At 50.7% G+C, this 27,499-nt stretch overlaps 4 protein-coding genes across 12 annotated transcripts; all 4 read left to right on the forward strand.

The window, feature by feature from the left end:
* The first annotated feature begins 17 nt into the window (after window positions 1–17).
* Window positions 18–4,957, forward strand: ik (IK cytokine). Its single transcript, XM_058086617.1, has 20 exons — window positions 18–186; window positions 954–1,020; window positions 1,096–1,188; window positions 1,254–1,313; window positions 1,383–1,550; window positions 1,618–1,732; window positions 1,810–1,880; window positions 2,690–2,736; window positions 2,813–2,976; window positions 3,051–3,159; window positions 3,260–3,299; window positions 3,393–3,573; window positions 3,662–3,680; window positions 3,772–3,855; window positions 3,960–4,047; window positions 4,120–4,177; window positions 4,262–4,350; window positions 4,421–4,529; window positions 4,590–4,624; window positions 4,822–4,957. Exons 1-20 carry the CDS (start codon window positions 177–179, stop codon window positions 4,847–4,849), a joined length of 1,635 nt encoding a protein of 544 aa, XP_057942600.1. The 5' UTR covers window positions 18–176; the 3' UTR covers window positions 4,850–4,957.
* A 1,903-nt stretch (window positions 4,958–6,860) lies between these two features.
* oatx (organic anion transporter X) lies at window positions 6,861–13,312 on the forward strand. Of its 8 annotated transcripts, none has more exons than XR_009132030.1 (16): window positions 6,861–7,623; window positions 7,734–7,800; window positions 9,101–9,250; window positions 9,320–9,393; window positions 9,452–9,581; window positions 9,741–9,844; window positions 9,912–10,013; window positions 10,087–10,311; window positions 10,371–10,494; window positions 10,562–10,677; window positions 10,754–10,808; window positions 10,875–11,034; window positions 11,094–11,202; window positions 11,301–11,375; window positions 12,684–12,811; window positions 12,877–13,312. XR_009132030.1 is itself a non-coding variant. In XM_058086612.1 (16 exons), exons 2-16 carry the CDS (start codon window positions 7,774–7,776, stop codon window positions 12,989–12,991), a joined length of 1,695 nt encoding a protein of 564 aa, XP_057942595.1. In that variant the 5' UTR covers window positions 6,861–7,623; window positions 7,734–7,773; the 3' UTR covers window positions 12,992–13,312. The 8 variants fall into 8 exon arrangements, 4 of the variants coding, with proteins under 4 accessions (XP_057942595.1, XP_057942594.1, XP_057942596.1 ...); XM_058086612.1 differs by having other exon boundaries at window positions 9,912–10,066; window positions 10,143–10,311; window positions 11,297–11,375; XM_058086611.1 differs by having other exon boundaries at window positions 11,297–11,375.
* Window positions 13,313–13,687: 375 nt separating this feature from the next.
* Window positions 13,688–19,535, forward strand: pwwp2a (PWWP domain containing 2A). Of its 2 annotated transcripts, none has more exons than XM_058086609.1 (2): window positions 13,688–14,331; window positions 16,779–19,535. In XM_058086609.1, exons 1-2 carry the CDS (start codon window positions 13,724–13,726, stop codon window positions 18,400–18,402), a joined length of 2,232 nt encoding a protein of 743 aa, XP_057942592.1. In that variant the 5' UTR covers window positions 13,688–13,723; the 3' UTR covers window positions 18,403–19,535. The 2 variants fall into 2 exon arrangements, with proteins under 2 accessions (XP_057942592.1, XP_057942590.1); XM_058086607.1 differs by having other exon boundaries at window positions 13,688–14,625; window positions 16,779–19,533.
* Window positions 19,536–20,025: 490 nt separating this feature from the next.
* Window positions 20,026–26,975, forward strand: slc23a1 (solute carrier family 23 member 1). Its single transcript, XM_058086610.1, has 14 exons — window positions 20,026–20,140; window positions 21,839–21,961; window positions 22,039–22,196; window positions 22,285–22,373; window positions 22,513–22,580; window positions 23,744–23,925; window positions 24,005–24,125; window positions 24,213–24,369; window positions 24,432–24,579; window positions 24,639–24,744; window positions 24,847–24,976; window positions 25,549–25,692; window positions 25,755–25,850; window positions 25,919–26,975. Exons 1-14 carry the CDS (start codon window positions 20,108–20,110, stop codon window positions 26,182–26,184), a joined length of 1,821 nt encoding a protein of 606 aa, XP_057942593.1. The 5' UTR covers window positions 20,026–20,107; the 3' UTR covers window positions 26,185–26,975.
* Window positions 26,976–27,499: the final 524 nt, after the last annotated feature.

Below are 27,499 nucleotides of genomic sequence, written 5' to 3' on the forward strand. Positions count from 1 at the left end.
AAGATGGCTGTCCTACGCATGCGCGATGTGGATTATTGGTGGATGTGTGTGGCGCAGACGTCTGGTGTAAAAGCTGAGCTGCTAACAGCTCGTTTACAACATACCTATTAAATAACACACTTTTCAAATATCGTCAGAATTTCCAGGGGGACTTGAAGTGAAGTGAGCCAGCAAAGATGCCCGAGAGTAAGTAGATCGAGCCTTGGTTGATCTCGTTAGTTTTCGAAGGACACCTGAACGAATGCTAGCATGAGCTAACCGTGCTAGCAAATGATTGAAACGGTATAACGTTTGTTTGGATTCTGTCGACTCCAGTTTATTTTTTGCAAAATAATGTGATGTAGTGTTAGTTAAGTGATTGAGACGGTAGTTCGGGGCTACTCTTGTGTTGCACCACTTAAATGTCCACCAAACGGGACCAGGCTGCTTTCACCTGCAGATTTTACACGCTAGGCAGCGAGAAGCTTGTTTTTTAAGTTTAGCTATCTGGCTGTAAATTATTGTCTTAAACTGTAAAATTTGTTATTGTCGTATTTCGTATGACGTGTGATGTTGACCTCTTGGCCGGGTCACACTTGGAAAAGGGATCTTGATCCGAGTGGGATTTATCTGGTTAAATAAAGGTTAAAAAACGGGATGAAATGGTAAACGAGAGAAAACTGATCGATAGATGGTTGAGTTGAGTTCAGCTATCTACACAGTGCACAATGATAAAGTTGCATGTTTTGTGTATTATGGTGATGACGGTTCCATTTTGACTATACATACTATTTGTATTCAAATCATTGGATGAGGTCACCAGTGAAAGTTACAGTATATTCACTTCTATCAGGATATTTCTCAGGAAAGTCCATCATCCCTAGCGTTTCCTGAGATGAGAATGTGTGCACACATGCATGTACGTGTGTATGTATGCATTCATGCATGTGTTCATTCCAACGTTGTGTTTCTAGCTGAGAGTTATTCCAATCCTCTGGCCCCTGAGGGTCACGATGTGGACGACAGCAGAGCTGCCACACAGTGAGTATTTGACGTCGAATCCCCACCCACCTCAGAGCCACGTGTGTGCATTAACATAGGCATGTTTGTCTGCAGGTCAAAGTTGACAAACGATGACTTCAGAAAGTTGCTGATGACGCCACGTGCCACGCCGTCTTCGGCCCCACCCTCCAAGTCCAGACATCATGAGTGAGTCTTGGTCACACCTGCAAACATTTGACTGACAAGAGTGACAAGATGTTTTTCTTACCCAGAATGCCACGGGATTACAATGAGGATGAAGATCCTGCGGCGAGGAGGAGGAAGAAGAAGAGGTGAGGTCACTTCGTTGTTCCGTTATCATCTCTATTCGTCGCCGTGACACGACGTTTGTGTGGACGCAGCTACTACGCTAAGCTGCGTCAGCAGGAGATGGAGCGAGAGAGAGAACTGGCGGAGAAATATCGAGATCGTGCCCGAGAGCGCAGGGACGGAGTCAACAAAGACTACGAAGAGACGGAACTGATCAGCACCACTGCCAATTACCGAGCAGTCGGGCCGTCGGCCGAGGCGTGAGTACGGCTATGCTAATGCTAACCATGACAACAACCGTATGATAAAGACATGTGCACTTCGCAGTGACAAGTCGGCAGCAGAGAAACGTCGGCAGCTGATCCAGGAGTCCAAGTTTTTGGGAGGTGACATGGAGCACACTCACTTGGTGAAAGGTCTGGACTTTGCTTTGTTGCAGAAGGTGAGACACACACACACACACACACACACTCAGTAGAGCTCAGGAAGACTCAGGTGGTGTGTGTGTGTGTGTGTCAGGTGAGAGCAGAAATCAGCAGCAAAGAGAAAGAAGAAGAAGACATGATGGAGAAGGTCCAAAAGGAAGCCAAGTAGGAGCTCCCTGTCATTGGCTATGTCTCCATGCTGTAGAAGAATAACCATGCATGCCTGAATTGTGTTGAAAGTGACAAACACCTCCCTGATGATGTGATGATGCATGTACGCGCTCACATTGCTCGGCGTGTAGGATCACCATGTAGAGGAGTCTGGGGGGGGGGGGGGGGGGGGGGTTTCATCGACAAGGAGAAATAAGACAAAATAAGTCACAATCGGTTTATCACTTTTTATACCTTTTGGAGTATTAACTTGCAGTGTGATGAGTTTAATGTAGTTGTGATCAAGTCTGTGTCAATGCATTCGCATGGGCAATTTAAATGGCGCCCTCTGCTGGTGAAAAGTCTCTTAATCACTTTGTGGATTGGTTAGTGAGGTGGTTTGGTTGATCAATTACAGGCTTCCCAGCCCAAAGGTACCTGGTTCAATTTCCGCGTCAACATTCACCATGTTCAGACAGACGGAGGTCTCTGTCCTCTTATCATCGCCACTTCTCAACTAATTGGGCCAACGGCTAAACTGACAACTGGCTACCATTTATTGATAACGTTCGTTCATGATTGCAACCATCCAACTATTCCCACCAAGGAATTGGATAAATTCTATGAAAATGTTCAATACCAGGACCACCAGCAAGTCCATACTTTGCTCGATGCATTTCTCCTGCACTAGTTGAACGGAGAAGTCCACAGTACTAAAAGAAAAAAGTAGATGGTCAGCTACCAGAAGGTTCTTGGTCTCCATTTGAGAAGAGACGCAGTGCAACCCTAATGGATACGTGTGTGTGTGTGTGTGTGGATGACAGGAAAGATGTGGAACCGGAGGAGAAGATAGAGTTCAAGACTCGTCTGGGTGAGCGACAAGTCTGGCCAGTGCTGAGTCATGCTGGTGCACTGTTGAAAGTGCTGAGTCATGCGTCTGTGTTCAGGTCGCAGTATCTACCGTGTGGTGTTCCGCTCTGGTCTGGTGGAGAGGAACGAGCTCTTCTTGCCGGGCCGCATGGCGTACGTGGTGGACCTGGACGACGAGTTCACAGACACCGACATCCCCACCACTCTCATCCGCAGCAAAGCCGACTGTCCCAGCATGGAGGTACCCCCCCCCCCCCCCCCCCCCCACACACACACACACACCCAGCTCTGTCCTCACGTGCACGTGTGTTCCAGGCTCAGACCACTCTGACCACAAACGACATCGTTATCTCCAAGCTGACTCAGATTTTATCTTACCTCCGCCAAGGGACTCGGCACAAGAAGATGAAGAAGAAGGACAAAGGTCAGCTTGTCGTCATCATTATCATCATCATCATCATCATCATGGTGATGACAGCATGAACGTTGTATGAATGTAACCACTATGAATGTGTTTCATTCAGGTAAAGGAGATGAGAAAAGAGCTCCAGAGGCTGATCTCAGGTCAGAAAACAAACACAAGTTTGACTCCTCATTGTAGTCATGTTGTCACTGTGTGTTGGTTTGTGTTTGTGTGTGTGTGTGTGTGTGTTGCAGCATCTTTGATGACATCGGCGACTATGTGGCATCCTCAGCCTCTTTGTCCAAACCCCCAAAAGACAAAGAGAGACACAGAGAGAGGGAGAGAGAGAGAGAAAGAGAGAGGGAGAGGGACAGAGACGAAGACAAGAACCGCAGACACAACTACTTTGACAAACCTCATGGAGACCAGCACCAGGTCTCACACACACACACAATGCCAAGTGTGACTGGAAACAATCTGTAAACTCTTTGGTGTGTGTGTGTGTGTGTGTGTGTGTGTGCAGGTGGTGGAGGTGGATTCAGGTAAGCAACACGATGATGAATGTCATTATTCAAGTGGAAGCTATATGGTATATTGTGGGTGTGTGTGGGTGTGTGTGTGTGTATGTCACAGGTCCAGGATCAGTCAGAGATCAGATCAAGTTGATCAATGAAAAGTTTGCAGGAGCAGCAGGCAGCCAATGGCAGGGCCAGGATTCATATCCTTCACATAACATGGGCGGGGCTGTGTGTGTGTGTGTGTGTGTGTGTGCGCGCGTGCGTGTGCGTGTACACACGCATGTGAGTCCTTAACATTTGCCACCTCATCGTCTCAGAGGAGAGATGCAAAAGAACATTTGGGAGATTTCTTTGGCGGATCCAACTCTTATGCAGAATGTTACCCTGCAACGTAAGACACACACGTGCACACACACACGTGCACACACACTGACTCGTACTTGCTGCGTGTGCATGCGTGCAGGATGGATGATCTGGCTGTGGACAGTGATGAGGAAGTGGACTACAGTAAGATGGACCAGGTAAGCCCCCCCACATCTCTTCCCACCCCCGTGGCACATCCAATGTGGAGCATCCTCACAAGTCATGTGACTGGAACATTCCAGGGCAACAAAAAAGGGCCGCTGGGTCGTTGGGACTTTGACACGCAGGAAGAATATTCAGACTACATGAACAACAAGGAAGCCCTGCCCAAGTACGTATGAGGCCATCGCCTCGGCCACACCCTCCAGTCCCTGCACGCTGACGGCGTTTTTCGTCCCCAGGGCAGCCTTCCAGTACGGCATCAAGATGTCAGAAGGCCGGAAGACTCGCCGCTTCAAGGAGACCAACGAGAAGGCGGAGCTTGACCGCCAGTGGAAGAAGATCAGCGCGGTGAGACTCTCCACTCTAGTGGCCATCTGTGCGTGACCTCATCCCGTGTGTCGTTTTCAGATCATCGAGAAAAGGAAGAAGATGGAGGCAGACGGGTGAGTTGAGTCGTCCTCCAAATGCTTGAAGCGGATTCATGCTCCAGCAAGGTCACTTTTCCAGTGCCAGTGCTTTGCATGCAGTTCTCCAGCTAATCTCTAGAGGCAGCGTTTCCCCGCCGGTTGGAGGGGGCGACAATAGCAGGCGTGGCGCTGGTGCGTCATTCGGGCTTTAATCCCACCCCTTTTTCTTCCAGGGTGGATGTGAAACGACCCAAATACTGAAGCGTCTGCTCGAGGCCAAACTTCATCAGCTCCTGTTTTACCCCCCCCCCCCCCCCCCCCCAAATTATGTTCATTACGAGTATTGTGACTTGTCAATAAAAACGACATCATGAGTAGTCGAACACATTTCCCCTGAATGCTCCGTCTCACACGCAGCAGCGTATGACAGTTTATACCATGTGGTTAATGACCAGTACAGAGCCTACCCCGTCTCTCATGTGAAATCAGCTAGGATAGGCTCCAGCGTGCCCCTACCCAGTTTGGGTTATGTTAAGGCACGTGTGCCGTGTGGAATCGGGCAGAAACAACTGCAGCATTTCTAGTCCTACAAAAATATGTAGCTAATATTTTCCCAGACGATAGGGGGCAGTGTAGGGTGTGTACAGCATGCGTACAAAAACACACAATAGAAGAAGCCTTGTTTACAACATGGCAACAAGCTGAGCTGAAACTAGTGCTTCTCAAATAGAAAGACCGAGCGATTGTGACCTCGTTCATTCCGTCCACAAAAAAAGAACGAGTTCTTTTGACCCGTTCGTTCGTGACCGACACACCACTCGGAACGAACGCGAACATCTCCAGCTAAGGACCAATTGAACGGAATGAACGGATCTTTTCACCGAATGAACCGGAATGATCCGGTTTTGCCCACCACTGTGTGTGTTTGGTAGAAAAGGTTTTTATCGTGTTCTACAAAATCCCTACTGCTCTGGGCGGTATCCTGGTCACGTGACATGGGGCGGCTCATTCTTACGAAGGTGGGGGTCTCAGCACACGACATAGACTTGTTTTTGTTGTTACAGAAAATAAAAAGTTAAATAAGAACAGGCGCCCCTACTTCCAATCTAGTAATCAGTTTTGAAACATGTTCAAAGATTTAAATGCGAAATAAGTTACGTGTGAACAATTCGATGGATCGAAGAGCCCATCCCTCCCGGAAATACGTCACCAGGCTTTCCGCGCGCGGGGTTAAATGAAGACGCTCTTCAGCAGCATTGTAACAAATACAAAACAAACACAAAAACAAGCAGCCTGAAGTGAACTTTGTAAACATGGCGACTCCACCAAAGATTGCCCGCGCTTTTTTTCCAAGAGTCCGAGCATACCGTTAAACCTCCCCCGCCGACACGAAAAGATTTCAATCGAAGGAAATATCGGCGAGTTCATCTTTTATCATCTCAACGAATGGCATCCATTAGCCGCAGGGACCATTTAGTCTACATTTCTATACTATACGATTGATGAAGTGATGACGTCACTGGTCATCCTCAATGGAACCGAGTCAGAAGGTGACTTCTTGTGTCTCCAGTCCACCTTTGTGCGTGTCCTTCAGAAGGGTGGGAGGTCATACCAGAACCCATGGGCAAGTGGTGCAACGTTTACCAGGTGAGGGGAAATGCCTTTGACAGACACGTCCTTTCAAAGTAAATGACAAACTTCCCCGCCAGGAATTGACCTCCTCCCAGAAGAGCGGAGGAAATTTGCTTCACATGCCTTATGACAAACCCGGTGGTTGATCCTACACCTCCCAGGTAGAGAACTGGACTCTGTATCACCAAGCATAGCCATACAAACGTCGTATAACTTCTCAGAATTCCCAAAACAAGCGCTAACTGTGTGTGTGTGTTGTGCGTGTGTAGGTACGTGTTTGCGTCCAACCCGTCCGAGCGTGGGAACCTGAGTGAGAGGGAATGGAGTGTCTACCAGGATTGGCACAGATGGTTGCTGAGAACTTTGAGGAGGACATCTCCTTGGACGCCCTCATTTACCTGAGAGCTGAACCGCAGGTAGCTTAAAGAAGAACCCGTCGCGTGTCAGGCGAGTTGGCTTGTTCGCCCGTCGGCCGTGTATGCAGCGTCTGATCCATCATGGGAGAGAGGAGGAGCGTGGCCTTCCTGTGGAGTATTTGGAGCAACTTCACCTCAACCATGAGGAGTGGCTCGCCCACGGGACGCTGAGGTGGGGACCTCCAAAAGGATGGCCTCAAACAGGAAGCCATGGTTGATCAGGTGACTTTGGGACATTTCCATCTTGGTGGTCTCGTTGTGCCTTTTCTTAGCTCAGGTCAAAGCACTTTGACCGTGCTCTCCTCCGTCTTTGGGGGCTTTCAGTGAAAGCTGAACTGCTGGGCTACTGCACCTGAACGCACCGTAAGAAGATGGACTTGAAAAGGTCATGTGTGTCCATCCATGAGGTTTCAAAAGTCTGACAAGTCATGTTTGTTCTTCTTAAAAGTCTCCGTGGAAGCTAGCAATCATTGTAGGCTTTAACGTGAGCCGTCAATGTTCAACACGTGAACACGCCGCTTGCACCCCACCAACACGTGTCCGAGGACAGCAGAAGTGCTTTCTTCAGCTGCTGACCTTGGACCCGGGCATGCGGGACCACCGGGAGGCCTGGACTCCCCGAGTCCGGCCCTCCGCTTTGTTTGTTGCTTCTAGGATTCCAAGTGAGCGAGGGAGGAGGAGAAGACGGCAAAGTCACGAGTCGGCAGACGGCAGGAAAGCAAGGCACGGCTGTCGTGTCGGACTTGTACACTTTGATGAGACGTATGGAACACAAATGTTGGCAGAGTTAATGCAAGCCAGACTCGCGGGAACATTAACTCAACCACGTGAACAGGGCGAGCGAGCGAGGGACAGAGAGAGAGAGAGAGAGAGAGCTCGGTGATGTGTTCAAGTCTCTCCACCCGAGGAGAACGTGTCCCAGTCTTTGCCAGTCTCGCCGGTCCCGGTGTTCCGGCTGGGTGCAAGTCAGAGGAAATCCTCTTTTGCGTAAGTTTGGATGTTGGCAGCCTAATCCTTTAAGACGTGTCAGCAGACTCCAAATGCTGACGTGAAGTTGTGATGTGACTTCAGCGTTGAGACGGGACTTTTCTTTCCAGGCTGATTGTGTCAGAAGCCGGAAAGCCTTTCCACAGCAGGATGGGCTTCAGCGAGCTGCTGGAGGAGGTGAGGAATCGCACCATCACTCCAGCCTGCTAAAGATGATGCTCCTTTCCACAATGATGGTTGTTGTTCTCATCGTTACTGCTTACTACTGGGGGGGTACAATGAACAAAGATGGCCGTTTGAACAATGCAGGTGTGTTTGGGAATGTTGATTGTCCCAAACTGGGATAATCGGCAACATAGTCGGAGGCCAAGTCAACTGCTGTTGTGATGATGGCGTGCGTGACGACGGCTCATCGGGAACAAAAAGGTGGTTGGCATGTTGGCCACAGTCAGGCATAGAAGATCTGGGTTGGAATCTCTGGGGAGTTTCTCTTGCCCGAAGCCCCCCGGGACGGGATAGGCTCCTGCGTACCTGATCAGTCCCGGAGTGGCCCCCCGCGTCACGCTCGTCATCACACAGCTGAGCACTGAGGTGCTCCATGGATTTATGGATTTATGGATTATTTAAGGATTTATCTTTCTCATACGGTACACATACGGCCGTGGTCCAAGTCTTGGTCCTTCCTCCTGTCTTCTGGTTTCACATGTTGGTCACACCTCAATGTTTCCCGCCATCAAACATATGACAATGTTACACAGCACGCCACACCGTCATGTGCACATCTACAGCCATGTTCATATGGACATGCAGGTGGACATTGGGGTGGAGGTTGGTATGTAGGTGGACATGGACATCGGGGTGGAGGCTGGTATGTAGGTGGACATGGACATCGGGGTGGAGGTTGGTATGTAGGTGGACATGGACATCGGGGTGGAGGTTGGTATGTAGGTGGTCATGGACATCGGGGTGGACATGGACATCGGGGTGGAGGTTGGTATGTAGGTGGACATGGACATCGGGGTGGAGGTTGGTATGTAGGTGGACATGGACATCGGGGTGGAGGCTGGTATGTAGGTGGACATGGACATCGGGGTGGAGGTTGGTATGTAGGTGGACATGGACATCGGGGTGGAGGCTGGTATGTAGGTGGACATGGACATCGGGGTGGAGGCTGGTATGTAGGTGGACATGGACATCGGGGTGGAGGTTGGTATGTAGGTGGACATGGACATCGGGGTGGAGGTTGGTATGTAGGTGGACATGGACATTGTGGTGGACATGGACATCGGGGTGGACATGGACATCGGGGTGTGGCTACTTGTACGTAGAGGTGAAGAAGATAGGAGATGGATTCCAAAAGAGGTGAAAGGTAAGAGCGGTATTTGAGTAAAAGTGGGCGTGTCGCTCCGGCATCGTGTTACCGAGGATGAAGTGTTGGTGTTGAGTCGGACGTGTGCTTGCCTTTTGGGGTCCCCAGATGGGCGGTTTTGGGCGGTACCAGTGGCTCCACGTGACTTTGATCAGCCTCCCGGGCCTCCTGATGGCGAGCCAGAACCTTTTAAACAACTTTGTTTCCGGAACCCCCTCCCACCACTGCAGCCTGTCGGCCAATCACAGCCTCCTGCAGGTGCGTCTTGTCGTGGTGTCGGGTGGGGGCGCGAGGGGGGGGCGAGTGTAAGAAGGTGGCGTGTTTCAGGTGGAGCAGACAGACGCGCTGAAGGCCTTCATACCTCTGGACTCCTCTGGAACACGCCTGGACCGCTGCAGCAGGTGGGATGGATGTTGGCGGGTGGCGGGATGCGGATGGCTAAAGGTTGGCTTCTTCCAGGTTCGTGACGCCTCAGTGGCATCTGCTAGCGGCTAACAGCTCTGCTAACACCAGCCACCTGCACACGGAGAGCTGCTTGGACGGATGGACCTTTGACCGCTCCGAGTTCCTCGCCACCACCGTTTCCGAGGTCACAAGAACACACCCAGTCAAACCAAAGCAGGTCTACCTGCCAGGGCGGACAGGAAGTCCAGACCCGAATGCCGTGGACGCCTAGAGCATCCCGAGCTTGAAGGACGATGCCAACGTGTGGGCAGGACGTGACCCCATGTGTCTTCTCTGTCCTCAGTGGGAGCTGGTGTGTTCGCTGCGTCCCCTCAAGCAGATGATCCAGACCATCTATATGGGCGGAGTTCTATCAGGCGCCATCGTGTACGGCGGCCTGTCTGACAGGTGAGTGGCAGCGTTTGGGCATTCTCCCGTTCATCAGAAGGTCTCCATCTTGGCATGTTTCCCTCAGGTTTGGCCGGCGGACCGTCCTTGTTTGGTCCTACCTGCAGTTGGGCATCCTCGGCTGTAGCTCCGCCCTCTCGCCGTCTTACTCCATCTACTGCGTTTTCAGGTTTCTGAGCGGGATGGCGGTGTCGGGGGTCATCCTGAACTCCGTCTCCCTGAGTACTGCCCGTCCTCCTTAGCGTTTCGAGCGCCGCTAGCATGTCTGCGGTCGGTCACGCCTGCTGTTTGTCGTCAGAGGTGGAGTGGATTCCGACCAAAGCCAGGACGCTGGTGGGCACGCTCACTTCCTTCTTCTTCACCTTTGGTCAGCTGATCTTGGCGGGCTTGGCTTACTGGCTGAGAGACTGGAGGAAGCTGCAGCTGGTCGTCTGCGCTCCCCAGTTCCTGTTCTTCGCCTACAGCTGGTGGGTCTCCGCACACGGGTCTCTCTTTGGAAGCGGTCACAAAGTCTCTCACTGCTCAGGTGGTACTCTGAGTCGGCGCGATGGTTGGTCCTGAAGCGGAAATCGGAGAAGGCGCTGAAGACCCTGCACCGAGTGGCTCGAATCAACGGCAAACAGGAAGTGGTGGACAAGCTGACGCTGGAGGTAGCGTGTTGTCATCATGCTTTGTTGCGGCCGGGCGGAGGTTGACTCAACTTGCGTGTGACCTCAGGTTCTTCACTCTCACATGAAGAAAGAGATGGAGTCCTCTCAGACCATGATGACCGCCTACGACTTGGTGAGGACTGCGGGAATGAGGCGCATTTCTGTGTGTCTCATCGCAGTCTGGTCAGTTTTTGAAGACGAGTTGACGGAGACCACCGCTGGAGAAGCGGCCACCACAGTGATGGTGCTTTCTCTGCAGGTTCTCAACCAGCTTTGCGTATTATGGCTTGGCCATGGACCTCCAGAAGTTTGGGGTAAGCTAGCCAAGGAGAAAAGCCAGGACCGTCCTTCAAATGTTGAGCGGCTTTTCATTTGTCCAGCTGAGTATTTACATGATCCAGATCATCTTTGGAGCCGTGGATTTCCCAGCCAAGCTTGTGGCTCTGGGCATGCTCAGTTACCTCGGGAGAAGAGTGTCTCAGGCCTCGTGCCTCTTCATGTCCGCCCTCATCATCTTCGCCAACATCTTCGTGCCGACAGGTAAGACGCAGCAGCGCACGCTGACCACCGTTGGAGTCGCTAACCGCTTGGTGATGCAGACATGCAGACCGTCAGAACCACGCTGGCGTGTCTCGGTAAGGCCTTCCTGTCAGCGTCCTTCACCACCGTCTATTTGTACACGGGCGAACTTTACCCCACCATCATCAGGTACCGCACCATCAGCACCGCCTCGCCCGCACGCCTCATGACTGACACTGTGTGTGTGTGTGTGTGTGTGTGTGTGTGTGTGTGTGTGTGGTAGGCAGACTGGAATGGGTCTGGTCTCCACCATGGCCAGAGTTGGCAGCATGGCGGCGCCGGCTGTTCTCATCCTGGACGAGGTCAACTTCATAGTGAAAATCAGTCTCTCGAATGGCATAGATGGCCGTCTTTCCCTAGGACTACACAGATGCCGTGGAAGGATAGCCTGGCCTTCCTGGAAGGAAGGATTGGAAGACCACCACGGCCATCTTGGTCATGCTCTTCCATTGAAGGCAGACGTCCTGTACATAAGAGGCGGGCAAAGTGCGGCCCGCCGGGCGTTTCCACGGTCCTTTTCTTCTTTCCATCCTTGACCAGCCTGTCACGTGACCTGCAGTGCTGTGGCATGCTTGACAGGCCAAAATAGTCACAGGCAATCGGTGGCTTAAATATTCCTGCTGCAAGGCATGCTGGGTAGCTTGTAGTACCAACATTTTGTCGCATTTTTGCTTGATTGGCAAATATGTTGATGGGATTGTCAGGATGAGTTAGCATACTCTTGATATCCCGTGTTTTATTCTTCATGTTGCTGTTGCAGCCGGACTACCCTGCATGCTTTGCGGGCATTTTGAACTCACTGTTTTCAGTTACGTTTAGCTCTTAGTTGTTTTATGTGATGCGTTAACTTCGTCGCACCGTGAGCAAGTATGTTCTGATTGATGCCACCAAATGTTTCACCTAATATGGCCCCATGAGTCCAAAAGTTTGTCGCCCCGATACAGAATAAGACTTGAGTCTGGGGGGTCGAAAGCAACATCTCAGCACCTTTGCAGTAAAGCCTGCTGACGCGACACGTTTTCTAAATAGCCGCTTCGTTCATCACAGCCGCTTAAGACGACCGATTCTCATTCTGAAAATATGCTAATTTATACCGTAACGCTTATAATTAGTTAAATGGGAAAGCAAGCCACCTAACCACGACTCCTTCCATCCTCAACAGGACTGTACCTCATTTGTACTTGCTACGTTCCAAATCAAAAGGCATTCACCAGATGTAACCCAGACGTCACAAGGGGATGTGTAGTATTCTCCACTGGTCACTAGGCGGCAGTCATGTACACCATTGATGGGACCACCAGAACAAGGAACTTTACCAAGACACCTGAGTCTATATTACGTCTACTATATTGGGGAATAGGCATGTAAAGATAACTATAGGGGTGTTATTTCATGTCTGGGCAGCTCTAATGTTCAAGCGTATTTAGAAGGTTTTCTCTGCTCTAACAATGAAAATATTCCATATTCCAAATAAGGAAATTGACTTATCACAGACCCGGAAGCAGTAGGTGCTTCCTCACCAACTAGTGTGGAAGGTCGGTGTGGTTATTGGACGGTGGAAAAGCGTGGTGTGACATCCCAAACTAAGACGTACTCTCCTGGCCCCCCAGGTGTTCCCTTCACTGCCCAGCGTGGTCTACGGGGGGGCGGCTGTGGTAGCCTCAGGCTTTGCTTGCTTCCTGCCCGAGACGCTCAACGTTCCACTGCCAGACACCATCCAGGACGTGGAGGAGAGATGGTGAGCAGCGGCGCTTGAAGGACATTTGGAGGTCAGCCATCGTGTGACAAATGTTCTCTCTGAAGGTCTGGGAAAGGCTCGGCCTACCAGAAGACAAAGGCAGCATCGTCAGAAGATGAGCAAGCGGTGTCCTTCAAAGAAGTGAAGGAACTTGAAGGAAGTGGCCTCAACGCTCTTTGACACGTCCCGCTTTTAAACATTCCTGCTCAATCACTGATTTGATGGTAACAGGAATAAAACACATTTTTAAGATTCCATCCATCCATTTGTTGTACCGCTTATCCTCACGAGGGCCGCGGGCATGCTCGGATGGCTTTTACTTCCTCTCAAACACGATGAAACCATAAGCTTGATGAAAATAACACGTCACAGTCAAATGTGAAGGTCCTTTGGCTCGACATGGAATACAATAGAAGTCTAAAGGTAAGCCCTTTTGAAATGTTTTGAAAAGAGGCCATTAGGGCTAATAAATAAAGCAATATCCCAGAACTAAGTAGGGGATAGGATGAATCACTGTTTAAACGACGGGAGATTTGTCAAGGAAATGGAAAAATAAACGTCAATATTTTTGGTCTGGGTGCAAATACACGTGGACCATTAAGTGTCTGATTCCTTACGCCTCGATACGTCATATTCAAAATGGTTGTCAAATAAATAGACGTACTGGAATGCGCGTCAATCATTGCTGGATTTAAATGCCATTTTCAAAGTGACGAACAATCGGATGCTGGCAGATGTTGTGTTTCGCAAAGATGAACGCTCTCGGTGACGTCATGATACTTCCGCCTCTGAGTGGGTCCTTTTCAGTCTTTCATTTGACTGACAACCTCGCCAACCACTCGCGGGGCGTTTTTCGCCACTATCTTTGTACGGGGGCGGGACTGTGCGGGGTTGGTTGCACAGCGAAAGAAAATGGCGGCTGTGGCCACTGAGCCAGGAGCTGCGGTGATTCTGACAACAGCGACGATCGACGACGGCCCACCGGAACCGGGGCCCACCGGTTCGGGACGCGCGGGAATCTCCCACGAGGCCGAAGGGGTGCTGCAGCCGGACCCAGCTGTGGAGCTGTCCGGCCCACCATCGGGAGATGGTGGGGACGGGGAGGAACGCCGCCATGTCAGGCCGGAGCTAGAGCCCGGGGCGGGAAAAGTCCTCTGTGAGAACGCCACGAACGATGAACTCATGAATAACTTTCCACTGGACCGGGTCGGCACCGAGCGGTTCTCTCCCGGAGTGCCGGGGGGTCCGGAAGCTGCTTGGAACGTGTCTGCTCAGGCGGCGTACGGCAGCATCATCGCGCAGCCCTCCGTCGTCTTCCTGCACTCCTTCCCGGCTCCCCCGCCCGGTGCCGAGGCTGGACTGTCTCTGGTGGAACCGGCGGAACCGACAACAAACGTGACGACGGACCGTGTTGAGACCGCCGGCCGGGAACGAGGCTACACGGCTTTGGTCCAACCCGAGCGTAGCCCCTCTTCCGGAGAAGACTCCATATTGGACGGTACCGGGGATCCCGACGGAGGGTACGTCAAACACCCGGCTGGTTCTGATCAAATGCAATGTCGCGGCTTACGGGAACCGCCCCCGCCATGCCGGTCCCCGGAGCTGGACGTAAAACCGGAAGAAATCCTCACACTGCCGGGAGCTGCTGGAGAAGAGGCCACCTCCGGTGGTCCGCGGCTCGGCTGCGTGCAGAACCTGAGCCTCGGCTCCGAAGTCCGGGTCTGCTTGGACCACGTCATCGATGACGCGCTGGTTGTGTCGTTCCGACTGGGCGAGAAGGTGTTCTCGGGGGTTCTGATGGACGTCTCCAAAAGGTAAAGTCGTGACGTCATGGCGGCCCGTGGATCCTTTCAATAAAGTTACAAAGAACAAAACGGCAACGATCACGCATTGGGCTGCCGACGTTTAATAACAAGGCAATGGAATGCACCGTCAAAATGATTCATAAGTGTGTAATACACACGCATGTATGTCACACCCTCAGACATACAGTATACACACACACGTATATCAGTCATATACAATCCTGCATAAAGTGTACACACACATACAGTATACATGCATCATATATATACACATATATATGTACAGTATACACACATCATACAGTATATCATACATTCACACACAGGTATACACACAAATACAGTATATCATACATTCACACCTAGGTATACACACAAATACAGTATATCATACACTAACACATATGGTAAACACACAAATACAGCATATCATACACTAACACATATGGTATACACACAAATACAGTATATCATACACTAACACATATGGTATACACACAAATACAGTATATCATACACTAACACATATGGTATACACACAAATACAGTATATCATACACTAACACATATGGTATACACACATATACAGTATATCATACATACACACAAATACAGTATATCATACATTCACACCTAGGTATACACACAAATACAGTATATCATACACTAACACATATGGTATACACACAAATACAGTATATCATACACTAACACATACGGTATACACACAAATACAGTATATCATACTTTAACGCATATGGTATACACACAAATACAGTATATCATACACTAACACATATGGTATACACACAAATACAGTATATCATACACTAACATATGGTATACACACAAATACAGTATATCATACACTAACACATATGGTATACACACAAATACAGTATATCATACACTAACACATATGGTATACACACAAATACAGTATATCATACACTAACACATATGGTATACACACATATACAGTATATCATACATACACACAAATACAGTATATCATACATTCACACCTAGGTATACACACAAATACAGTATATCATACTTTAACACCTATGGTATACACACATACAGTATATCATACACTAACACATATGGTATACACACAAATACAGTATATCATACACTAACACATATGGTATACACACAAATACAGTATATCATACACTAACACATATGGTATACACACAAATACAGTATATCATACACTAACACATATGGTATACACACAAATACAGTATATCATACTTTAACACATATCTCATACACCCCACCCAACTAGACCCGTTGGACACCTTGGCTGTGCCTAGTACTTGTGTCCATGAAAATGATGAACAGAATGGGTGCCAAAGGGATGGATGCCTTGGCGGAGGTCAACGTTGACCATAAACAGGCTGGACTAACTGCTGGCAATGCCAACCAGGCCGCTGCTGTGGTTCCACAAGGACCCAATGGCACGTAGTAGCACCCCACCGGTCCTGTACCACCGTGTCCTCATCCACTTCCTGTCTATTTCATCATGTGATTCACTCAATCATCCTAATAGGCCACGCCCGTTTCAGTTTGAAGGCACGGAAAGCGACGGCGGGCGTCACTAACAGTTGGGCAGGGATCGGTTTGGGGTTCATGTGTGTGTTTCCTGGGATTGACTGGAGACCAGTGCACCCCCAGTCTGCTAGGATAGGCTCCAGCACACCTGTGACCACGTGTCAGCACTGTGATTGACAGGCCATACACTCCGCCTCCTGTTAGTGACGGCCGTGCATGACATCATTCATGGAATCAAATAAGGTCATCCGCCTCGAGCATCAAGCAGGACCATCTTCTTCACTTCCTGCTCGTCCGTAGCATCGTCCATGTTGTGGGAGGGGCCTTTGGCCCCATGTGAGCAGCCCCCACCGTGCCGAGATTGGGGCAGCCTGGATTGCTGTCTGGGGGCAATCCACCTCATGAAAGCTTTGCGGACCCCCAGAGTAATATAAAGCCGCTGACTTTATGTCCAAGCCGCCATGTTTGATTTCCTTGGTTTCCGTGCGGGCGTGGTCATGTGGTCATGTGGAAGTATCCCAGTTGCTCCTGATGCCGCGTCATCCCAGGTGGAAAACATTTGGCGTTTGCGTTGCTAAGCTTGTCCTATTGTGTGTGTGCAGGTTCGGACCGTATGGAATTCCCACCCCTCAGACGTCGGTCACGTCGGGAAGCAACAGTGAGGGGTCCCCAAAGCAGGAAGTGGCCAACGGTGACACGCCTCCTTTGCCTTGGACGACTAAGCCGCCGCCGCTGTTTCAGGAGGGGGCGCCCTACCCCCCTCCCCTTTTCATCAGAGACACCTACAACCAGGCGTTACCTCAGCCCCCGCCTCGTAAGATCAAACGACCCAAACGGCGTTACCGGTGCGAGGAACCGACGTCCATCATGAATGCCATCAAGCTCCGCCCCCGCCAAGTGCTGTGCGACAAGTGCAAAGGCGTGGTTACGTCAGCAGGGCGGCGGGGCCCGGTGGATTTGAGGGGCGAGGAGGCTTCACGCCGACGGAGGCCAGCCGAGGGGCCCATGTCCTCTGAGGTGAAACGACTGCGGGGCGACGACAAGGGGGGCCGCGGCGGCGCTTCCGATAGACGCACGCCATCAGGGATACGCGTGTCGGCTTCATCATCCTCCGCTGGCCGCATTCTGAGGGGTGTGGCTTCATCCTCTGCCACGCCCGGCGCCATGCGTCTAAAGCTGAACTCTAAGAAGGTTCTGGCGAAAGGACCCTCCTCGGTGGATGGCGCCAAGGCACGCCACGTTCTCAAGAAGCTGGCAAGGAACTCGCCACCGGCGCCGCTTCGTAGCACCAAAGACGAGAACCAGAACCAAGATGGGGCCAAGGCCACGACCCGAGCTGCTGCTTTACAAAGCCACAACCAGAAGGTCCACTTCACCCGCCGCTTGCAGCACCTTAACTCCGCCCTCGTCAGCCCGACCTCGCACACGGCGCTGCCGCCTCGAATGCGCGTCAAACCCCAAAGGTATCGTACCGACGACGCTCAGGCTCCCTCTTCTTCCTCTCCGCCTAAACACAGCCCTCGCTCGGCAACCTCAAGCCCCGCCCCCACGTTGAGCCTGGTCCAGGTCCCGCCCCTCTCCCTCAGCCCAACACCGCCGCCCTCTAATTGTGCTGCTGGGGGTAAGGAGGCTCCTCCTCCTCCTGAGCCCCGCCCCCCACCTTGCTGCGTCACACAGACGGCAGAGCTCCCTCCCCCTGAAGACCCGCCCTCCTTAGTGCCTCCGTGCCCCTCCTCTTCCTGTCCTCCTTGTGTGGAGACGCAGGTTGGCGGCGAGGAGGAGGAAGATGAAAGAGGCGAACTGAAAAGGCGTCGCAAGTCTTCCACATCCTCCTCCTCTTCCTCCTCGTCTTCGTCGTCCTCCTCCGTCTTCTCCAAGTCGGTGTCCAAGTGTTTGCTCCCCGACGGTCGTACGGTGTGCGTGGGCGATATCGTCTGGGCCAAAATCTACGGCTTCCCCTGGTGGCCGGCGCGCGTGCTGGGCATCACGGTGGCACGGCGCGCCAACGCCGTCATGGCCGTGCAGGAAGCGCGCGTGTCCTGGTTCGGTTCGCCCACCACCTCTTTCCTGCCGCTGTCGCAGCTCTCGCCCTTCCTGGAGAGCTTCCAGTCCCGCTTTGACAGGAAGAGGAAGGGCCCGTACCGCCGTGCCATTTCCGAGGCCGCTAGTGCCGCCAAACAACTGACGCCCGAAGTGCGTGCGCTGCTCACCCAGTTTGAAACGTAGCGCTAGCTCAGGCCACGCCCCTGACAGACTGACCCTTGCAGATGGGGTCTGGGTCTGGTTCTGGTTCTTGTTGGGTTCCTCCTGTAGGTCAAGGGGTGGGTTGCTAGTGTCGGCAGCAGGTCCCCGTTGGACGTCTGGTTCAAGTCTGCGTTCGCTAGGCACAATCCAAGCAGCCAATCACGTAGAGTCTTTGGGCCGAGCTTAGTCGGCACAAATGATGGAAACGTTGGACAGTTGGTCTCCGGATGTGGTTCTGGTCTCCTGGTTCCAGCGGGACACGTCAGTGGTCTGTCCTGTGACGGTGGGGAGCACATTGAGACTAAAAACCCATCAAAGCTGTGAAACGCTTCACGACCGAGGTCGGGGTCCCAAACGGGGTCAGGACCGTGTGAAGAGTCCTGGATCAGGTCCACGGGGTCCCGGGACTGTTTTGAATGAAGTCCGTGTGATTGGCTCTAAATTCCCACAATGTTGTGATGTCTCACTCTGTCCCTATTTGCCCGTCCCAGACCTCGGTCCTTCGTCATGACGATGGTGATGATGATGATGGTGATGGTGATGATGATGGTGGTGTCTTTTCCCTCTCTGTTTGTCTTCTTCTTGACTTTTGGACTCTTTTTCCCGTCTGTTTGCAGATCAGAGATTCTGAGCCAAATTCTGAACAGCATTTGTGTAAATGTTTTTCCTGATGTTTGAACCGAATAAAAGTTGTCTTGGAATTCTGGTCATTTGAGCTTTTCTTCTCCTGTGCCGATCTTCCCGATGGACCCGCTGTCAGACTTTCTTACCTGCAAACAGATGTTAGACGCTAGATGTTCCATGGTAGATGTTCCATGGTAGATGGTAGATGGTGCGTTCAATGTCAGCAGCAACCAGAGTGGGAAAACACCAGCAGCTAACTGACAGCACGTTAGCATGTTAGCGCGTGACTCTGTCGTGACGCAAGTGTTCACTGGGACTCTTCTAGGCAGGTTTTGGGTGACTTGGGCGCCGTTGCCGGTCCGGTCCCGGTCCAAAAGACCTGAACCAAGTCCACGTGATCGGTCTCCTGGCATGCACTGCAGCAGTGGCGTCCCAGGCGCCGCGTGACATCGTAACCTGTCTGATGATGTCATCAGTCACCAGTGTGTCTTTCTTTGCAGCTCCGCCTCTCTGAAGAGCTGCTGACGTCCTGCGCTCCCATTGGTCGGCTGTCAATCACGTGGATTCAATCAATAATGACAATTGAGGTCTTTTTCTAAAGACGAAAAGAAGAGAAAGAGCAGCTTCATGGATTGCCTCACTCGCGGAAAGCTTGTGATTGGAGGAAAGTGGAGAGGCTCCGCCTCCTTGCCTCACCTGTCTGGGCCACTTTAGATCAGCTTGTTAGCCTAGCATAGCACGGGGACTACAAGTATGGCGCTTGTTTGTAGAAATGGAGCGGATAAGTGCAATAAAATGTTGCATGTTGTGAAATGAGCTTGATGCTTGCTTCTTTTCACCAAAGGTGATATCAGGCCCTCATCAATTAGTCATCGATGACTCATCAATTATTCATCTATTTACAGCCCAGCCAAGTGTAATCATTGATCACACGACACGCCTCAGCAGACTAATTGATGAAGAAGTTTGTGTTCCAGGTGAAAGTCCACACAGACTAAGAAAAGATTATTCATCATCGACTGGAAAACGCCGCCGTCGCCGCTGCCACTTTCCCGTGCTTGACATGGCTGCCGGTCAGACGCAAGACGACCGCAAGGTAACGTCCATATTGATTGACCAATGATGTTTTTGCCCACTTGTGGACCGGCAAAGTCCTGAAGGCTTTGCTGTTTCATGTCCCCGTGAGGAGCATGACCCATCGATATGCTGCTGTTCTTCTTGAGGAGGACAAGTCTTAAAGCTAACTCATGGAAGGAAGGATCAGGATGTTCACGCTCTGGTCTTCCGAGGTCACCGTGACTCTTGGTTGATCATTAAACCTCAAACGGGACCATCAAAGTTCACAGAATATGGACACCATACCGATTCCAGTGAACATTTAACGTGGGTACTGGCATTTAACGTGACCGACCCGGTGGTGTCACATGACCAGAAGTGAGCTTTGATATATTTGGAGTCTTTGGACGGACATGAATCGTTGTTTTGTCTTATGTAGTCCACTTTGTCCTAAGTCTAGATGAGCCTTGGAAGGCAGAAGATGGCCACCCATGGCACGTGTTCTTTCTTCTTCTATGGTTTGGGGGGCCTTTACAGCGCCACACTTTGGTGCTCCTTGTGTATTACACCCTCTTCACCACAACCACTTACTCATCCCACACAGCCCGGATGCTCATTTTGGTCTCACTGGCAATACCCGACACTAAAATACACTAGTTACTAAAGAACCAAGGCGCATGCGTTTAGAGTAGTTACTAAAGAACCAAGGTACATGCGTTTAGAGTAGTTACTAAACCAAGGCACATGCGTTTAGAGTACTTACTAAAGAACCAAGGTACATGCATTTAGAGTAGTTACTAAAGAACCAAGGCGCGTGCGTTTAGAGTAGTTACTAAAGAACCAAGGCGCGTGCGTTTAGAGTAGTTACTAAAGAACCAAGGCGCATGCGTTTAGAGTAGTTACTAAAGAACCAAGGCGCATGCGTTTAGAGTAGTTACTAAAGAACCAAGGCGCATGCGTTTAGAGTAGTTACTAAAGAACCAAGGCGCGTGCGTTTAGAGTAGTTACTAAAGAACCAAGGCGCATGCGTTTAGAGTAGTTCCTAAAGAACCAAGGCGCATGCGTTTAGAGTAGTTAGTAAAGAACCAAGGCGCATGCGTTTAGAGTAGTTACTAAAGATCCAAGGCGCATGCGTTTAGAGTAGTTACTGAAGAACCAAGGCGCCTGTGTTTAGAGTAGTTACTAAAGAACCAATGCGCATGCGTTTAGATTAGTTACTAAAGAACCAATGTGCATGTATTTAGAGTAGTTACTGACATATGAACGGCTAAGGCACATACATTTAGAGTAGTTACTGAGGAAGTAATGAGTGGTGTTTGGGGTTAGGTAGGTTGGTTTGTGTAAAGAATGTGATCTGCTGATGTCAAGTATAAATTCTTGCTTTTATTCCATCATCCATTTTCTACCGCTTATCCTCACTAGGGTGGGGGCATGCTGGAGCCTATCCCAGCTGTCTTGGGGGAGAGGCGGGGTCCACCCTGGACTGGTGGCCAGCCAATCCCAGGGCACATATAGACAAACAACCACCCACATTCATACCTATGGACAATTTGGGGGGGGGGCAATGAAGCTAGCATGTTTTTGGAATGGGGGGGGGGGTACCCGGTTAAAAGCCACGCATGCACGGGGAGAACACGTAAACTCCACACAGAGATGGCCGAGGGAGATTCCAAGCCAGGTCTTCCCATCTCCTGACTGTGAATCCAAATATTGAGCTTTGAGGTTTGTGTCCAATCAGAGTCGGGGGCGGAGCCCGGCGTCAAAGAAGGGGCCAATAGGAGAGGCCAACGTGTCCACAGACATGATTTACACCATCGAGGACGTCCCCCCCTGGTACTTGTGTATTCTACTGGGACTGCAGGTACCCACAACTCGGACCAGACCGCTAGAGCAGATTCCGGGCTGACCTTTGACCTTTCATGTCCCACGTGTCCTCAGCACTACCTGACGTGTTTCAGCGGAACCGTGGCGGTCCCGTTTCTCCTGGCGGAGGCCATGTGCGTGGGTCAAGACCAGAACACCATCAGTCAGCTGATCGGCACCATTTTCACCACGGTGGGGGTCACCACCCTGATCCAGACCACGGTGGGAATCAGGTGACACTCCTATATATATACGGATTCCGCTGTCCTGGATGGCGTGCGGAAAAGCCCTGAAATGTTCCTCCATGTTGTTCTCCTGAAGACTGCCGCTCTTCCAAGCGTCCGCTTTGGCCTTCCTCGTTCCTGCACAGGCCATCCTGGGTCTGGACCGCTGGACTTGTCCCAGCCAGGGTGGGTCGCTTCTTCACCAGCATCCCCAATGAGCCCCCCAGCAGCCCTGAACGCCACTTCACACACAGCGTGCGTGTGTGCGTGTGCGTGTGCGTGTGTGTGCGTGTGCGTGTGTGTGTGTGTATGTGCATGTTTTCAGAGGAGATTTATGGGAATTGGACTCTTCCACTTGACACGTCCCACGTGTGGCAACCTCGTATCAGAGAGGTTAGTAGAAGTTGATGTCTTGACATTTCATGTCTTCTTTTATTGTTGCCATGGCAACATGTGGGCGTGGCCAACTGGTATTGATGGCAGGCTTTGGCGCTGCCCCCCCCACACAGCTGGAATATTCTCCCCCCAGCGGGAACGTGTCCAGGAGTTGCAAATAGACCTGGAGATGCTTGGAATGTTGCTCTTATGAGTATGCTATTATTATGAGTATGCTATTATTATGAGTATGCTATTATTATGGGTATGCTATTATGAGTATGCTATTATGAGTATGCTATTATGAGTATGCTATTATTATGAGCATGCTATTATTATGAGTATGCTATTATGAGTATGCTATTATTATGAGTATGCTATTATTATGGGTATGCTATTATGAGTATGCTATTATGAGTATGCTATTATGAGTATGCTATTATTATGAGCATGCTATTATTATGAGTATGCTATTATGAGTATGCTATTATTATGAGTATGCTATTATTATGAGCATGCTATTATTATGAGTATGCTATTATGAGTATGCTATTATTATGAGTATGCTATTATTATGAGTGTGCTATTATGAGTATACTATTATTATGAGTATGCTATTATTATGAGTGTGCTATTATTATGAGTATGCTATTATTATGAGTGTGCTATTATTATGAGTATGCTATTATGAGTATACTATTATTATGAGTATGCTATTATTATGAGTGTGCTATTATTATGAGTATGCTATTATGAGTATGCTATTATGAGTATGCTATTATTATGAGCATGCTATTATTATGAGTATGCTATTATGAGTATGCTATTATTATGAGTATGCTATTATTATGAGCATGTTATTATTATGAGTATGCTATTATTATGAGTATGCTATTATGAGTATGCTATTATTATGAGCATGCTATTATTATGAGTATGCTATTATGAGTATGCTATTATTAAGAGTATGCTATTATTATGAGCATGTTATTATTATGAGTATGCTATTATTATGAGTATGCTATTAGTATGCTATTATTATGAGTATGCTATTATTATGAGTATGCTATTATGAGTGTGCTATCATTATGGGTATGCTAGTGTTCCCTCCATATAATATGGATATATATGAAATAGATCCATCCATAGTATCCGTCGGCATCCTTTGGTTTGTCTTGCAGATTCAAGGAGCCATCATGGTGGCGAGCGGCGTGGAAGTCCTGATCGGCGTGCTGGGACTGCCAGGAATCCTGCTGGAATACATCGGGCCGCTCACCATCACGCCCACCGTGACGCTCATCGGCCTGTCCGTGTTCACCACGGCGGGAGAGCGGGCGGGGTCCCACTGGGGCCTCTCAGCGCTGTGGGGCTCCCTTCTCATGTCTCATCCCGGATTGCGGCGTTGCGGTCGCGCATCAAGTGCGTGTTTGTGTCCTTCGCAGGTGTATCCTCCTCATCGTCCTGTTTGCTCAGTACTTGCGGACCACTTCACTTCCTGTTCCCGTCTACAGCAAGACAAAAGGAGTCAAGTTCACGCGCGTCCACGTCTTCAAAATGTTCCCCGTAAGAAGGCGGCACCACGAGCCTGAGACTGAGAGACCCCCCCCCCCCCCCACTGAGACCAGCGTGTGAGCCCAGATGTCGTTGCAGATCATCCTGGCCATCATGCTGGTGTGGCTGCTCTGCTACATCTTCACCCTCACCGACCTCCTGCCCACCGAGCCGGGACGCTACGGACACAAGGCCAGGACGGACGCCCGTGGGGACATCATGGCTTCTTCTCCCTGGTTCAGAGTTCCTTACCCCTGTGAGTCCCTGCAAGGTCAAAGGTCACAGCTCACTGTAAGACTGTGGCTTGCCCCCCGCCAGGCCAGTGGGGGGTGCCTGTGGTTACGTTTGCGGGGGTGTTGGGCATGCTGAGCGCCACGCTGGCGGGTATCGTGGAGTCCATCGGCGATTATTACGCCTGCGCTCGTCTCTCCGGAGCGGCTCCGCCTCCCGTCCACGCCATCAACAGGTGAGACGGGACCTGATTGGCCCCCCGTCCAGGTGTTGGATGTGGTGCGTTTGTTTCAGAGGAATCTTCACGGAGGGACTCTGCTGCATCATCGCTGGCCTTTTAGGGACCGGGAACGGATCCACCTCCTCCAGCCCGAACATCGGCGTGCTCGGCATAACCAAGGTAAGCTCGGCCCAGCCCAGGCCCCGCCCAGGCCCCGCCCAGGCCCCGCCCAGGCCCCGCCCAGGCTGCCGTACCTGGGATGTCTGTCGGTGGTGTGTGCAGGTGGGCAGCAGGCGAGTGGTCCAGTACGGAGCCGCCATCATGTTGCTGTTAGGATCCGTTGGGAAATTCACCGCCCTGTTTGCGTCTCTGCCGGATCCCATCCTCGGAGGAATGTTCTGCACGCTCTTTGGTGAATGTTTACTCTCTGATGGGTGCCACGCACGGGGGGAGACCAAAGTCATCGCCGAGGCGTAGCACGGGCGAGCGATGCGTTCACATCCAGATCCAAGGCTGTCAGACGTGGGGGGGGAGGGTCAAAGTAGAGGAGAGGAGGGAAAAGCGGTTCTCTTGCCAGGATCGGATCTTGCCAGGATTATCCGTGTTGCCAAGCTGCTGCTTTTTCTCGCAGTCTCCGTATTCTTGTTTCCAACGTGGAATAGCGGCGGGAAGCCGACATGGGAAGTGTTATTTTGACCGCCAGGGACGTAGCATCCTGATTAGCATCCCGTCTGCTCGTCGGTCGGCCAGTGAAACTCCCTCTGATGGGTTCTGGTCCGGATGGCGTTGCAAGCTAGCGTGCGCACCATGACGTGCACAAACCTCACGTGCGGCTCGGCTGGACAGCGACTGGCGATAATCGTCCCGCCGCGCAGCTTCCGTTGAGAACGAGGCCGATGTGGCCCCCCCCCGTGTTGGCGCCCGTAAGACCGGGACGTCCATTCCAAGCGGAACCAGGAAGACATGTTGGCGTGTGTCCGGCAGGCATGATCACGGCCGTCGGTCTGTCCAACCTCCAGCTGGTGGATCTCAACTCGTCCAGAAATCTTTTCATCCTGGGCTTCTCCATGTTCTTTGGTCTGACTCTGCCCACGTATCTGGACACGCACCCCAACTCCATCGACACGGGTATGGGAGTCCACGGAGAAGGTGAGCTGCAGGTCTGATCCAGGTCACGCGTGTGCTTGCAGGTGTGGCAGAACTCAATCAAATCCTGACAGTCCTTCTGTCCACGGAGATGTTTGTTGGGGGTTTCCTGGCGTTCTGCCTGGATAACACCATTCCAGGTGACTTGTGGTGGTCCGCCCGCCTGGAGTTGCTCGGGTGCTGATCTTTCCTCGTTGTGTGCTGACAGGTTCCAGACGAGAACGCGGTCTACTGGAATGGAGAGCTCTGTCTTCCTCGTCCACCTCCTACGACCTTCCTGTCGGGATGGCTCTGATCCGGCGGGTGCCCTGCCTCCGGAAAATTCCAATAAGCCCCACCTTCACAGGCTGGACTCTGTCTGAAGACCCGCCCCCTTCCGGTGAAAGGGAGGAGCAAGGCGGAGGGGGGGCGGAGCGAGATGTAGACGAGGAGGAGCTTGGAGAGGAAGAAGCCGACAAGTCAACCAAAGTCTAATCGCCACCTTTTCTCATTTGACCCTTGACCCTTGTACGTATGTCCCGTGGAAATAAAGCAGCTGCTCCCCATGGTGGATGTCACCTCGGGAGGGAATTTAACCTTCAAATGGTCGTTTCCAAAACGCTGCCGTGAGCTGAGGTTGTCCGTGTGCTGCAGGTGACCGAATCAAACGCTCCTTTTTTCCTCCTGCCTGTGACGTTAACGCCCTGATCGCCTTGGAAACTAACGAGGACGACGTGGCTCAGGTGGTCAGTGGCGCGAGTTTGATCGTGTGGAAGTGCCCTTGGGCATGATGCTGAACCCCCAGGTGCTCCTGATGCCGTGTCATCAGGAGCAAACGTGTAGTAACGTGACAAACATGTAGTAACGTTTAGTAACATGACATTTGTGTAGTAACGTGACAAACGTGTATTAACATGTAGTAACCAGACAAACGTGTAGTAACGTGACAAACGTGTATTAACATGTAGTAACCAGACAAACGTGTAGTAACGTGACAAACGTGTATTAACATGTAGTAACCAGACAAACGTGTAGTAACGTGACAAACGTGTAGTAACGTGTAGTAACCTGACAAACGCGTAGTAACCTGACAAACGTGTATTAACATGTAGTAACCAGACAAACGTGTAGTAATGTGACAAATGTGTAGTAACCTGACAAACGTGTAGTAACGTGACAAACGTGTATTAACATGTAGTAACCAAACGTGTAGTAACGTGACAAATGTGTAGTAACGTGACAAACGTGTATTAACATGTAGTAACCAGACAAACGTGTAGTAACGTGACAAACGTGTATTAACATGTAGTAACCAGACAAACGTGTAGTAACATGACAAATGTGTAGTAACGTGACAAACGTGTAGTAACCAAACGTGTAGTAACCTGACAAACGTGTAGTAACGTGACAAACGTGTATTAACATGTAGTAACCAGACAAACGTGTAGTAACGTGACAAATGTGTAGTAACGTGACAAACGTGTATTAACATGTAGTAACCAGACAAACGTGTAGTAACGTGACAAACGTGTATTAACATGTAGTAACCAGACAAACGTGTAGTAACATGACAAATGTGTAGTAACGTGACAAACGTGTAGTAACCAAACGTGTAGTAACCTGACAAACGTGTAGTAACGTGACAAACGTGTATTAACATGTAGTAACCAGACAAACGTGTAGTAACGTGACAAATGTGTAGTAACGTGACAAACGTGTAGTAACCAAACGTGTAGTAACCTGACAAACGTGTAGTAACGTGTAGTAACATGACAAACGTGTAGTAACGTGGAGTAACCAGACAAATTTA

Source organism: Doryrhamphus excisus, chromosome 11, assembly GCF_030265055.1.
Source record: "Doryrhamphus excisus isolate RoL2022-K1 chromosome 11, RoL_Dexc_1.0, whole genome shotgun sequence".
Lineage (NCBI taxonomy): Eukaryota > Metazoa > Chordata > Actinopteri > Syngnathiformes > Syngnathidae > Doryrhamphus > Doryrhamphus excisus.

Bases quoted from the DNA above. Each gene is read 5' to 3' on its own strand.
- pwwp2a (XM_058086607.1), top strand. From the start codon at position 13,724: ATGGCGGCTGTGGCCACTGAGCCAGGAGCTGCGGTGATTCTGACAACA. The intron at 14,626-16,778 runs GTAAAGTCGTGA...GTGTGTGTGCAG, and splicing joins CTGATGGACGTCTCCAAAAG to GTTCGGACCGTATGGAATTC.
- slc23a1 (XM_058086610.1), top strand. From the start codon at position 20,108: ATGGCTGCCGGTCAGACGCAAGACGACCGCAAG. The intron at 22,374-22,512 runs GTGGGTCGCTTC...GCATGTTTTCAG, and splicing joins CTGGACTTGTCCCAGCCAGG to AGGAGATTTATGGGAATTGG. The intron at 25,693-25,754 runs GTATGGGAGTCC...GTGTGCTTGCAG, and splicing joins CCCCAACTCCATCGACACGG to GTGTGGCAGAACTCAATCAA.
- ik (XM_058086617.1), top strand. The intron at 1,733-1,809 runs GTGAGACACACA...TGTGTGTGTCAG, and splicing joins ACTTTGCTTTGTTGCAGAAG to GTGAGAGCAGAAATCAGCAG. The intron at 4,625-4,821 runs GTGAGTTGAGTC...TTTTTCTTCCAG, and splicing joins AAGAAGATGGAGGCAGACGG to GGTGGATGTGAAACGACCCA.
- oatx (XM_058086611.1), top strand. From the start codon at position 7,774: ATGGGCTTCAGCGAGCTGCTGGAGGAG. The intron at 10,809-10,874 runs GTAAGCTAGCCA...TCATTTGTCCAG, and splicing joins TGGACCTCCAGAAGTTTGGG to CTGAGTATTTACATGATCCA. The intron at 11,376-12,683 runs GTCAACTTCATA...CTGGCCCCCCAG, and splicing joins CTGTTCTCATCCTGGACGAG to GTGTTCCCTTCACTGCCCAG.